The 13,372-nt window shown below is 37.2% G+C and overlaps 3 protein-coding genes across 4 annotated transcripts; 2 read left to right on the forward strand and 1 right to left on the reverse strand.

The window, feature by feature from the left end:
* Positions 1–2,529: 2,529 nt before the first annotated feature.
* Positions 2,530–6,484, forward strand: LOC121524223 (zinc finger protein 480-like). 2 transcript variants are annotated; one of them, XM_041809497.1, is made up of 2 exons: positions 2,530–2,758; positions 5,489–6,484. In XM_041809497.1, the coding sequence occupies exons 1-2, from the start codon at positions 2,605–2,607 to the stop codon at positions 6,298–6,300; spliced, it is 966 nt and encodes a 321-aa protein (XP_041665431.1). In that variant the 5' UTR covers positions 2,530–2,604; the 3' UTR covers positions 6,301–6,484. The 2 variants fall into 2 exon arrangements, with proteins under 2 accessions (XP_041665431.1, XP_041665432.1); XM_041809498.1 differs by having other exon boundaries at positions 2,530–2,739.
* A 1,227-nt stretch (positions 6,485–7,711) lies between these two features.
* efcab1 (EF-hand calcium binding domain 1) lies at positions 7,712–10,287 on the forward strand. Its single transcript, XM_041809988.1, has 6 exons — positions 7,712–7,794; positions 7,931–8,089; positions 8,171–8,275; positions 8,363–8,514; positions 10,047–10,151; positions 10,237–10,287. The coding sequence occupies exons 1-6, from the start codon at positions 7,719–7,721 to the stop codon at positions 10,285–10,287; spliced, it is 648 nt and encodes a 215-aa protein (XP_041665922.1). The 5' UTR covers positions 7,712–7,718.
* Positions 10,288–10,316: 29 nt separating this feature from the next.
* Positions 10,317–13,082, reverse strand: rbm48 (RNA binding motif protein 48). Its single transcript, XM_041809525.1, has 5 exons — positions 12,953–13,082; positions 11,658–11,848; positions 11,423–11,568; positions 10,540–11,084; positions 10,317–10,460 (listed from the first exon to the last, which is right to left on the reverse strand). Exons 1-5 carry the CDS (start codon positions 13,079–13,081, stop codon positions 10,398–10,400), a joined length of 1,074 nt encoding a protein of 357 aa, XP_041665459.1. The 5' UTR covers position 13,082; the 3' UTR covers positions 10,317–10,397.
* Positions 13,083–13,372: the final 290 nt, after the last annotated feature.

Genomic DNA, 13,372 nt, shown 5'->3' on the forward strand with positions numbered 1-13,372 from the left:
GCAGTTAGTCTTTTCTACCACCTTGTGGTCAGATTTTATACTGCCTTTATATTTTTGGAAAGTGGAAAATACCAAGATTAAGAGCCTAAGGACAGAGGAAAATACACAGCATTATGTACCTCTTCCTAGTAGATGGATGGATGGAGGGGAAATCCTGGCAACACAAGAGAAGAGAACAAAGGAGGTCAAATAGAACAGGAGACTTGAATAAAAATAAGCAACAAAAATAAACTGAATACAATTAAACTCAAAAGGAAAGGACGTACAATTAACATTCTATGGAGTCAGTATTAAATTGGCACCAATTTGTGTAACGTGACATAGTGCATTTGTCAGCCAATTCTATGCACACTGGTGGTAAGACATGTAGATGGGACTGTGAAAAAATAGTCCAGTAAGAATGAGGTGTTCTATGTGCAGTATAGAGAAACAACAAATAAAGATTAAACAAAATATATATAGGTAAACAGAAGAGTTTGGTGTTGATTAATACAATTCAATATCACAAATATATACAAATATTATAAGAAAAGCATGTATGAGTTAAAAGCTGAGGTGTAATATATAATATTCTATAATATAATATACTATAATATAATATAATAACATATAATAATAATTGAAATACTATAATATATGAAATAATGTAGTATAAAATTAATTAATTAATTAATTAATTTTATTTTATTTAACCAGGAAAACCTCACTGAGATCAATAATCTCATTTACAAGGGTGTCCTGGCCAAGAAAGGCAGCAGCACAATGAACAGAGTTACAGACATGAAATAGAACAGTTATAAATACAGATCAAACAAATCCTGAATCACAGAGCTCAAAATCACTGGTCAAAACATCTACAACTGGAAGGCATTGGTCCATTGAAGGCATTAAGAACCAATGCCTTCAATCTACTTTTAAAAATTGTTCAAAGACACCAGCTCTCCAAGACAAAGTCTCCTGTACTGTTGATATAAAGCGTAAACAACAGCGGTCCCAAGACTGAGCCCTGAGGCACTCCATTTTTAACTCCAAGATATTTAGAGGTAAATCCTTCAGCCTGCAAACACTAGGTTCTGTTTGATAAATAATTTTCAAACCAACAAACAGATTTTCCAGACAGACCAATACAGCGCAGTCTATCTTTCAGAATGACATGGTCCACAGTATCGAAAGCCTTCGATAAATCAATAAAAAGTGTTGCACAGTGCTCGTTATTGTCCAAGTACTCAGTAAAATCACTTACTACTTTCAAGGCAGCAGTGGTTGTACTGTGCCTCTTTCTAAAACCTGGCTGATAATCAGCTAAGACACTGTTAATTATTAAAAAAATATTTAATTGAATTCTTTTATAAAAGAACCAGTGGTAATGAGAGTAATAATAGTATTACAGCATAGTGCATACAGAATGAGACTGAGGTAATTCCAAGAATTACAGTATATTTACACAGTAGAAATAACGATTCCAGCAGTGACATAAAAGAATCTACACTCCAGTCCAGTAGATGGCAATATATAGATACTGGCATTAAAATGGCGAGGGACCGGAAGTAATGCTATTTCCCTCCAAAATAAAGTCTTGTGAAGGTAACGGGCTTAAAACTCCTAAAAGTCCTTTGATATAAGCAAACAAACTTTTTTTGTTTACGGATACCATACAGTGGATCTGAATCATGTTTCAACAACTATAAAAGTTTATTAATTGTAGATATTTTAGTGCTTACCATGTTGTTTGTCATGCTGTTAGTTTGTAATGTTTTGCATGAAATCATTGCCCATTTAGGGAAATAAAAAATACCTCTACTATTTATAGGGGGATCTGAGAATACTATGGAGATAAGGAATTATTCAGTCTAATCTCAATTTCTTTATTCTATACTGTATTTTGTAAAATGACTTCTATTCTTTTAATATCTTTTCCACTTCTCAGCATATTGCTGCTTTTTACATTTGATACAATCAGTCATCAATTAGGAATGACTGAATTGTTTAGAGTTGGAAAAAGTTTCCTGAAAGCTGTCAAAACTTCATATAAAGGATACAACAGTTCAGTAAAGGTGAAGTGGCACAACCTCTAGATTTTGCATGTGCATCTAAAAATATAAGGATTTCATGTTAAGAAAAATGTTTTCCAACAAATTGAAATATAACAAGACTTTATTTGTTTTAATTTTGATAAATATGGCTAACAGCTAGTAGATTCCATGTGCTGTAAGCCCTAATCATCAAGATTAAAGCATAAAAAGTCTTGAAATATTTAACTTTGTATGAGATTAATGTAGGATATATGGAGGTTTTGCTTGTTGAATTAAATCACAGGAAAAACGAACTTTTTGCTGATATTCTGTTTTTAGATGCATCTGCATGTTCACTTTATCCCCTGTATAACATACCTTTGATATTTTATTATTTGTAATGTATCGTATTGTAATAACTCTGTTATGTAAATAAATCACACAACAAACCGTATTGCTACTTTTATTGTGAAGGTTCCAGCCGGATGTTTTGACGTCCCCGCTGATGTAGCTTGTCTTTAATGGACGCTGTGTTGTAGTTGACCACAGGTTGTACAGGCTGTTACAGATACAGGGCTATCGGTCGGTGAAGATGTCCCATCTGCAGCTGCTGAGGTTGTTTATCAGTGAGAGGCTCAGTGTGGCAGCAGAGGAGATCTTTGCTGCTGTTCACAGGACGTTAACAGAGTATGAACAGGACAGTGAGCAGCACAGAGCTAAACACGAGGTACATTTAAGCAATGAAGGTATGTTTCTGCTCATGTTGTTCCCTCTTTTAGCTCTCATTAAGGAAAGACAGCAGTTTCATGCACTCAAGCAGTAACAGCTGAACTGTTGTGTTCAGAGGCGCTTTACAACGGTTTAACGTAGTGCTAACGTGTTTATTATTTAGGCAAATACACCAGAATCACAGAAAGCTATATCGACCAGACAAATAAAGAAACACCTATCCATACGCCATTTGTGCCTGAAACAACAAATGTTAATCATAAGCTGTTTTTCACCTCTGAGATTTCTCGGGAGTATTTCCTGAGTGACTTGTTCACACTTGTCTTTAACAGCAGTTGTGAAGAAATATGGGTGGGGGAGGGGGCAATACCAGAAAGCAGGAAGAAGTCTTGAGTGAAAAATCTCTGTTTACATTCACACATGCAGCTCTTTTGGACAAGGTCAGGACATTTTCAGGAGTCCTCTGTATGTGTGAGAGTGCCATTAATCAAAGAGAAAAAACTTTGGGAGTAGGACAGTTAGATTCATCGGCACACTTGTTATTTAAAGATCAGTGACACTTCACTAAAATACAAGTATTTGCTGAAAACAGATTTGTTTGAGCCTTAACTTTAATGAATAAATCATTGGGGCTTTTCTTGAATTTCTTTTTATTTTCTTAAATGTCTCTTAAATGTTTATTTCTCTTAAAGTCCAGTTCAGGCCAAAGACGAGATGAGTTGAAATTTGGAACCGCCATTCTGCAACTTTCTAAGCTCCAGCCAGTTCACACCTCTGCAACTGAAGGAGACTACGCATAGTTTCCATTGATGATGAATTATTTCAGAAGTTACTGCATAATACACGTCTCTTCAAGAGGGACAGCACCGCACATAAACTTTTTTTTTTTTTTTGCATCTTTACGTTCATGATAATCACGTGATGATAACTACAGTCATTATGATATATATTGTTTCATGATTATTTGATGTAAATGTATTTAACCAGGAAAACCTCATTGACATTAAGAGTCTCATTTACAATGACATAATAATAATCATAACAATCATAATAATGATTGCTTGGATTCATATAGCACTTTTCATGGGACTCAAGGTTGCTTTACAGAAGAACAGAAGACAAGACAACACAAAAGACAAAAGCCAAGTATAAAGTTTAGAAGAGAGCAGATTTTGGAGACTCTCAGTGAGCAGGTGGTGCTTGAAGAGTTCATGAAATGTCCAAAGATGGAGCATTGCTGATGTTTCTAGTGAGGGTGTTCCAGAGGATGGGGGCTGTAGTCCTGAAGGCTCTGTCACCATAGGTACAGAGTTTGATGGTGGGAACAGTGAGAGTTGACAGTGCTACTTGTTATAAACATCATAGAGTGGCAGCAAAATTCAATGTACATAGGGGAGGGAAATCAGCACCCGCCACCAGCCAAATGTGGGTATTTTTGAGCAGTGTCTGGTGAATTTGCTCAACCTACCAGCCACTGATGCAGATAAATGAAACATTTACATAACAGGCTAATTTTTTAACAGTAAATGGCATAAGTTAAGTTACAGTTTTCTGATCAGAACCCAGCGGACCTCTAACCTTGCAAAGCAGATGGATTCGCCTGTTTCCATGTGTCTTACTGGCAAATCTATCTTGCAAAGCTCCCATCTGAACAGTTTAATAATAGCCATGTACTGACATGTCTACAGTCACCATGGTTTGCATTATGCAGTTCTCTACGGAGTTTACTTGTCGGTAAACCCAACTCGGTTTGGGGCTACGGCGACACGTGTTGTTGCTCTGACTGGCCTGTAAAGATGTGACGGACAGAATGTTCATCGAATCACCCTCCTAGTGTTTTTTTTTTCAAAAGCTCTGCCCTGTCCAAAACGTTGTCTATGGAAGGTTTACCAGATGAATGTGTGAAACAAATCCATCTGGCATATAAGGTTAGCGGCCCTCACCACTAATTGAAAAAAGAGCCCCACCCTTGTCCTTGTCAGAACTGCTGTCAAAAGTTTAAAGGCAGCTGTGTGCTGGAATGTTTTGAGTATTGCTGCAGCTGATCTGCCTGCTAACGCTCTAAAAACCGATGTTTTGAATTCTGCTGTAATGCAGAAATCATGCACAAAATGTTTGATAATCGCAAGGCTGACACTCATAATACAGGAAAACGGCGAATCAATTTCCAGTGTCCCAGTATGTCATACAGCAAACTTTTGCACGGTGGGGTACAGGACAAACTGGTCGGAAACGTGGTTTAAAATAGACTACAGCACTTACACTTTCCAGCATAAGCTTAATGACTGCGATAACTCTACTAATATGAGCTCATAGCAACAAACTGATTATCTTTGCACTCAGCTGAGGCTTAATTGCAGTTTAATCTGAAGTTTTATGACCTCGCTGAAATAGAGACTCAAACCAGCCTCAAAGTCAAATTCACAAGACCGATTGCATTCCAGTATTTATTAAATAGTTGGAACATTTCCCTTTATTCAACATAAATGATATAATAATTCTTGGTTTTTACAGGATACCTTGTGTTAATGTGCTGCTTGTTAAAATAAAGTGGGTGGTAAAAATGGCAGTGGCTGGTAGATTTTTGAATCCATCAGACTGCTGCATCTGTTTTCAGCGACGTTGCAAATCTTTGGTGTGAACTGGGCCTAAAAGATGCAGAGATGACAGGAAATCATGGGAAAGATGGACTACGGCATCCAGCAAAGCTGATAAAAAGTTAACATCTCCTGTTCTCCTCTTAACAGATGTGCAAACAGTCTTCATCAGTGCGCACGAGCCAAAACTCTGGCCTGGGCAGAGTCCGGAGAGCTGCCAGAATACCAGTGAGGACCAGGAGGACAGTACTGGGCTGGTCCCAGACAATCAAGCAATCAAGCAGGAAGATCAAGAGCTATGGAGCAGCCCAGGAGAACAGCAGTTGCTGGACGTGGAGAACCTTAGCTCCAGGACTGTGATTGAAGATGTCAAGCCTGTACAGAACACCTTCCCTGTTTACACAAAGGTCGAGGGAAAGTCTCAGTCTAGCAGAAAACACTCTACATTTTTACCTGGTTGTTCTGTAACACTGAACAAAACAAGCCCTGAGTTTGGTTCAGACATGCTCTCAGGCTGCAGTACCAGTGAAATAATCAAAGTGAGCTGCACAGAGAGAAGCATACAGACTGAAAACTGTGAGCCTCACAGCCCCACGTCACCAAATAACCTTAAGAAAAGAAGAGGAAAGTCCCACTGCTGTCATGTCAGCGGTGAAGAATTCAGCCAAAGTGCACGTCTAGAGAAACACGCTCAAGTCCAAACGGAGGAGAAGATCTACTTCTGTGAAGTGTGTGGCAAACGGTTTAGACATGGCAAAAGTCTGACTCCTCACATGAAGATTCACAAGGAGGAGAAGCCATACTCTTGTAGGTTTTGTGGGAAACTTTTCCGCCATGTGGGCAACTTGAATGTACATTTAAGAATCCACACTGGAGAGAAACCGTTCAGCTGTCTGGTGTGTGGGAAGAAATTCAGTCGGAATTATCTGATGACAAAACACATGGCTATACACACCAGTTAAATGACGCTGAACATGAGAAGTGTATAAAGAAGCAATTCAGTTGGCATGAATTCATGATATAATGGCTTATTCAGGTTTATGGAGCAAGGGGAAATAGTGATGTAAAAGTTTAATTATGTAACAGTTTAAAGTGGTGATAGCATGTACATTTTCATAACTGTGTAATAAATGTATTACTATAAACTATCTGTTTTTTTTTTTAAGATTGACTTTTTGAAAATGTATCATGTCATTTTAACACATTTGTGAATGTTAAATATTTCCTCTGAGCTGACCAGGTCTGGTTTTGTAATGTGAGTGGTTTGTTTACTGTGGATATATGGCTGCCCATAAGGGGGGATAAAGGAGAGAGCTTTCTGGTGCCCAGCCAAACTGGGGACCAATGGAGGTCAGGAAAATCACAGTCCACTCTAAAGTAAAGCTGTGATAATTTTATTTTTAACCTGAATAGTAGCCACTGTTATCAAAGCAACAAAACACAAATTGTATTTTTTTATGCTGTAGGTCAAATATAGCCTTTTTCAGAATGTAAACTGCTTAAAACAAAATGACCTTTTATTGGTAAAGTTAACAGCGTGGATGGTCACACTGACCTAAACCATTGGGAAAGTAATGTTAGACTTCAAAGGCTGGCCATGATGTGCACAAACTTCAGGAAGCCAAAAATAAAGCAAAAAGGAGAAAACTTTAATGGAAAATAATTACTGAATTGTAAAAAAAAGACAAAAAAAAAAATATAGGCTAAACGTGGTAGATATGGCCAGAAAGGTAAAATGAGTAAAAAGCAACTGAAATGGGCAGAAAAGAAGCAAAAATTGGTTAAAACTGGCAAAAAGGAGTAACAAGCATGGATAGAAAATGGCAAATATGGAGGATAGCAGCAAAAATGGGTAAAAAGGGGCACACATTTTTTAAAGTGGCAAAACGGAAGCAAAAATTGGATAAAAGTGGCAAAAATTGGCATAATGTGGCAAAGATGGACAAAAATGTTCAATAAATGCCAAAAAGAAGTGGCAAAACTGACAATGACTGTAGAATATCCAACAGAGATGAAATTTCCCTAACTGTCTTACTGTAAAGCTGCGTCCATCACTGTTCCATTTTGTATCAGCTGCATGGCTAACTGCTTGATTTTCTACATCCCCGGCAACAGGTCTGATTAAAACACCATAACTAAAAGATGTGGCCAAATACTTTTGTCCATAAAGTGTATGACTACTGTAGTTTACTTGTGATATAACGATAATCTTCTTTTACAAGAAAAGCCACGAAATTTCTACGCTGTTCGAAAACACAAACGGAAGTTTCCTAATGCGGCTGCGCAAATCTTTAACGCCATGCCACTCGGTTGTCATGGCGACGAAACATCAACATCCCTCCTGCTTGCTCGCCCCTCTCCTGTCGTGACTGAATTAAAAATGTCAGAAATGTCTGCTGTAAACCGGAAAGTGATCCAAGCTCTCGCTGAAACGATCTCAAAACAAGTGAAACACTGTGAGTATTTTTTTATTGTACGTTAGCATATTAAGCTAAACTAGTCAAAGCAACTTCAGAAATGTCCATGATACTTTCTTACTAAACCTAAATGCATACACAACTCATTTAAATTATTTATATCATTTTACCCCAGTCAGTAAAACAGAGGTTGAGTGCCTTATTCGTGGATTTAACCGTCTCCTTGAGGAGCAGAGCATCTCTAAACATACAGCAAGCGGACTGGACAGGGGAAGGTTTAGGAGCATTCTGCATGATCTGTTTGGAATGACTGACTACATGATCATGGATGGAGGTAATATGAAATACATTTGCCTATTATCATCATACAGGAGATACATGTACAAATGTCATCAACTTTTTACATGCCTTCAAGTTTTTAGGAGGTTTGACAAAGACAATGATGGCTCAGTCAGTGTTAAAGAATGGATTGAGGGGCTGTCTGTTATCCTTAGAGGGAGTTTGGAGGAGAAAATAAAGTGTAAGCTCTCAACCTTTTAAATCCTTCACATAAAACTCACTCACAATATAATATCCAGCTCATAACTGTTTACTTTGCGCAACTCAGACTGCTTTCATATTTATGACTTAAATGGAGACAACTACATCTCCAAAGAGGAGATGTTTCAGCTGCTGAAGAACAGCCTCAACAGACAGCCCACAGAGGAGGACCCTGATGAGGGAATCAAAGACCTGGTTGAGATCACGCTCAAGAAGATGGTAAGTGGATGGAAGCCACCATCCTGTTGATTTAAATGCATGAACCTGTATTATGGGTCAATGATATGACATGCATATTTTTGTGTCCAAATCTATTACTTCCTTTTGAAAAAAAAATGAATCAGTTCAAGGCATATATCAGTTTATTCTATGAAACCTATTTGTTCAAATACATTTTCAGTATATTTTATATTATATAATTACAGATTTTGGCATCTCAAACTTTAAAACTTTCAGGTGGTGCAACTGTCAGTGTAAATGATGCTATTAAAATTCAATTTTAACTGTGAGGGATTCATATTAGAATACTCTTTAGCATGATTTTACAGTTAAAATATTTTAACAGAACAAATTTTATTAAAATTGATCAATATAAAGTTTAAAAGATCATTGTAAAACTGGTTGTCCCATATAGTAAGACAGTGGTTCCCAGACTTTTTCCCTAAGCACCCCCCATACCTACTGTGAAAAGTTAAACTTAAATTTTAATTGTTTCCATTGTCAAAATCCCAACATAATAAACCTATACACACTTGGTCTTGTCATAAGATCCGTGTATAAATTATCCAGTATTACTAAGGTGTATTGGGACCCCTTAAAAAAACAGAGGATGTTTATTTGCAAGAAAAGAACTTTTTCCCATTAAAAGTCACAAATTTACATGACCCAAAACTTACAATTTTTGACACTGAAAGGTTCAAAATCACCCATAGAGTGGAAGAAAATCAGACCAGATGAAGCCATTTCTTCTCACACAAGTTTAAAAGTTGAGAGCCCAATCAAATTACCAGTTTACTGGTACTGATCAATAAAGAAATCCTTGTGATTTTGGCCCAGACTTAAAGCATTATCATTACTTCCTGGACTTAAAGGAGACAATTCTGTAGACTGAGGTCATCCAGTCACTGTGTTCAGTCTGGTTTCTTGTAAATTTATGCAACAAAGTACCTTAAATTTATGACTAAAAACTTCATATAATGGAATTTAAAAGGTTAAAATTAAAAACTTTTAGGCTTGGAGTTTTTTCTTGTAAATTTACAACTTTTTAAAATCAGATATCCTGAGTTTGGTTCCTTATAAATAAACAACTTTGTTGTAGTCACAAGTAGTTACAAGTTATCTAAATAATTTCCACTTTTTTCTTAAAAATTAATGGAGGGGCAAGGATGGCCTGGTGGTTGGGTTGCACCCAATGCGTACGAGTGGCCCAGGTTCGGGTCCAGCCTGCGGCTGTTTTCCTGCATGTCTCATGCCCACTCTCTCATCCCTGTTTCTGATTCCACTGTCTTCAGAAATATATCTTTAAAAATTTTTAATGGATCCTTTTTAGTTTTTTTTTTATCTTTGAGGGTGGCTCTGATACGCCGTTGTAAATTATTTTTCTTGTCATGATTTTAAATTGAATATATGCAAATCCAATTTTGAGAGCGTCAGAAAAAACAGGACTCTGCTCCCTCCCAGCGGTGCTTGGACCCCAGGTTAGGGACCGATTTACTAATGTATATTCACTCTCATAATTTATATTTTTGCAGGATCATGACCATGATGGTCGGCTGTCTTTTGCTGATTTTGAGAAAGCAGTGAAAGAAGAGACTCTCTTACTTGAAGGTTTTGGAAACTGCCTCCCAGACTCGACGGTAATCACTGTGAAAGCAGTTAATGTCTTTAATTTAAATCCCAATGCACAAAAGTACATTAACTTTTCATGTTCCTTTTTTTCAGGGTATTGAGGCATTTGAGAGGCATGTATTTGAGGAGCAATGGGAACGTTGAAGAAACATGTCCTTTTTGTATTTTTCAGCAAAATAATCTTTATTTAAAAAAAAAAAAAAAAAGAAGGTGTTTGGAAGAGACATTAGTTCAGCATCAAGGCAGCCCTTTGATCAAATCCGACGTCTGGGTTTAACTTTTTTATCCACTGGTTTGAGATCAGAGACTGCTCCCACCTGAAAAAGAAGAGAAAAATGATTTTACTGAAGTATAAAAGGGTATTTAGTAATCCTTTAACCTCCAGATATATCTTACCTGTTTCATTGTGTTCCTGATAAGGTGTACAGTTGTGTTTAGTGACTCATCTTCCATGTCCACTTTAGCTAATTCTGGTAGTTTTGGCCCAATAAGAGGCTCATTGCTGCTGGTATCATCAGATGTTGAATTTTCCATAGCCTCTTCAATCTTACGTTTCCTGTTCTCTAAATGAGTGGTCCTTGGCAAAAATCTGACAGCAGGGCAGTGATTTGAGGCGAGTCTGTGCCCTGAGTCTCTGTCTGAAGAGGTGTGACTAGAGCTTGGTCTTGGCCTCTCTTTTTTGTTAATGATGGCATTATGTGATGTCCCCATATTGTCCTCTGTTGGTTTAGTGAATTGTTTAATTTGTCCGTAGTTATAATGCTCCTGAGGAGGTAATGGCAGAGGAGGAAACTCTACATACTGGCTCATGTTTGAAGGGTTGCCTGCCTCATCAGTTTCTGTGGTTATATCCCGTCTGGCAGCGACCGTCTCTGATGAGGAAGCTGTGTCTGATGATGTAGCCTGCTCATTTTCTGCCTCCTTCCGCTTTTTTTCTCTTGCTTTGGAAAACAAAATAAAAAAATAAAGCATTGTTAACAAACAGTTTAACTTCAGAATAATGTACAAATGTTGAACAACAGATTTTTTAGGATTTGGGTAAATTGCATGTAAAAGGAACATTGTTAGCATGTTTGCACAGGATTTCTCTTTTGCGCAAAACAGTTTCTGGTTAAAATTTGCCTGAAGATCAGTCATTTTTGTTTGTTTGTTTTTCATTAACTATGAACAGATCTGTGATATTTCAAATAAATGTGTACTGAAACATTGAGTAAGCATACAAAAGAAAATGTATGACTCTTTATAAGTTTTGTACTTTACATTTGATTTTGGAGTGTACCTTTATTCTGAGTAGCTTTTATTACATATCTCCTCCTGTCTTGTAGCTTCTGCCTGGTATCTTCCACAGTCTCATACTCTGGGACATAGCAAACATGCAGCACACCACCGTAGAAACTCTTCTCATCCATGTGACGTTTGGCCGCTCTGCAATAAAAAAACAATGGGGCAAAGCCATTCAGCAAGTCTTTCTACAATGCTACAGCAGTAAAGTTTGAAAGTAAAACCACCTGAACCTGGCACTGGTGAGTTTTTGGAACTTGACAAGGTAGACCTCGGTGAACTCCTCAGCAGGATACTCATCTAGGGGTCTGTACTCCTCCACAACTCCATACAGTGCGCACAGCTGGATCAGCTCTGACATCACGCCGATGGCTGGGACTCCTTGGACCATTATGTAACGAGACTCCAAATTGATGGTGTACACCTGATGATGCAGGACAGAAGTGTGATAAAACATGACTTTAAATGCATTTGCAATGCCTTGTTATTTGTATGAATTAATGTTTTATTGTGAACAAAACAAGCATCAGACAAGATCATTTTACATCAGATTTGTCAATCACTGACTTATTTTGGCCTGTCCTCTACCATCGAAGGATTAACCCAGAAAATCAGCAATACAATGACTAAAAACTAAAAACATGACACTTTATATAAGAAGTCTTTAACTGTCAGTCAGTTTCAACTCAACCTGTAACCCCTGAATATTTTCCATTTTAAAGTCTTCTTGAATCCCAATGACACTTCGCTCCCAAAACTGACACATATCTATATTTAATATTTGTTCTCATTTTACAAGTTTCACATAAGTTTCAAACATAATTTCTAGGGTTTTGAGTACATTCTGATTTGAATTCCTCACAATGCCATTTAAATAGCGTCAATAATCTGTTAATTTACTCGGCGGTTGCATCTCCTGACATTTTTAGGGTTTGAAAAAACATATGTATGTAAATATATGTTTTAAATAAAGTGAAAATGTATTCAGAAAAGTAGGTTTTAACAAAATTCGATGAAAAAATGCCATGAAGTTATTATCACCTTTTTTCATGAAGGAGTGGTGTGGATGCTCAGCATCCCCACTAATTACCGCAGTGGATTCAGACACAAAAATATGGGTCAGTCATGTCATGGACCCATTAAAAAAAATCCATCACCAGTAATGGTGTTGAGCGATTACTCCTAAACCCGCACTGACGGTCATTCAGTAAATCATATCTCTCAACAAACGCCTCAAACCTCTTCCTGTTATTTTACAAATATTTTTTCAGGAGTTAAAAAAACATGGTCCCCTCTCCTCAACTTTTTACAAACATGATCCCACTTGTCACCCTCATTTAAAAACAATTATTATTACACAAGTATTTTAACACTGTAACAAAAAACTTAAAATTGTTTGATTTGTTGATCATCTGCAGTTTCTGTGACAACCAGAGACACATTTCGCTGTACATCCACAGTTAAACCAAAACACTGCTCGCTCTTCTCAGATTATTATTTTCCTGACTGACATTACGGCTATCCTTACCTTAACAGCTCTTGCCTTCCTCCCTTCTCTATATTTTGGTCGCGAAATGCACACTCTACTCTGTTCGTGATGTTTATACACGACTGGGACACCCCAACAGCCCGAACCGTCTTTACCAGACGCCGCCATCTTTCTGGAAGTAATATCCGGTTTGCTGTTTCAAAATAAGACTTAATTCTCTCTCGAATCATCCATTGCCGCAAAGATGTCTCCAAAACAACAGGGAGATATCACAACAAAGGAAAACCATTTTAACAAATAACAAATGTTCCCTTGAAATTTTGTATGACAAACAAAACAAGGAATTAAATCCAAATTAATATATAATTTTGTATCTAAAAAAAGTCTACATTTCAAGATCCATTAATGTTGATAAACAATATGCGTTTAGCAATGGTGAACTTGAAACCACAATGTACC

This window comes from Cheilinus undulatus, linkage group 16 (assembly GCF_018320785.1).
Source record: "Cheilinus undulatus linkage group 16, ASM1832078v1, whole genome shotgun sequence".
In the NCBI taxonomy this organism is placed as follows: Eukaryota; Metazoa; Chordata; class Actinopteri; order Labriformes; family Labridae; genus Cheilinus; species Cheilinus undulatus.

Coding starts and splice junctions, on each gene's coding strand:
- LOC121524223 (XM_041809497.1), top strand. CDS start 2,605: ATGTCCCATCTGCAGCTGCTGAGGTTGTTTATCAGTGAGAGGCTCAGT. Junction 2,759..5,488: donor GGTACATTTAAGCAATGAAG/GTATGTTTCTGC, acceptor TCCTCTTAACAG/ATGTGCAAACAGTCTTCATC.
- efcab1 (XM_041809988.1), top strand. CDS start 7,719: ATGTCAGAAATGTCTGCTGTAAACCGGAAAGTGATCCAAGCTCTCGCT. Junction 7,795..7,930: donor CTCAAAACAAGTGAAACACT/GTGAGTATTTTT, acceptor ATTTTACCCCAG/TCAGTAAAACAGAGGTTGAG. Junction 10,152..10,236: donor ACTGCCTCCCAGACTCGACG/GTAATCACTGTG, acceptor CCTTTTTTTCAG/GGTATTGAGGCATTTGAGAG.
- rbm48 (XM_041809525.1), bottom strand. CDS start 13,081: ATGGCGGCGTCTGGTAAAGACGGTTCGGGCTGTTGGGGTGTCCCAGTC. Junction 11,849..12,952: donor GGAAGGCAAGAGCTGTTAAG/GTAAGGATAGCC, acceptor CTGCATCATCAG/GTGTACACCATCAATTTGGA. Junction 11,569..11,657: donor CAAAAACTCACCAGTGCCAG/GTTCAGGTGGTT, acceptor TTTTTATTGCAG/AGCGGCCAAACGTCACATGG.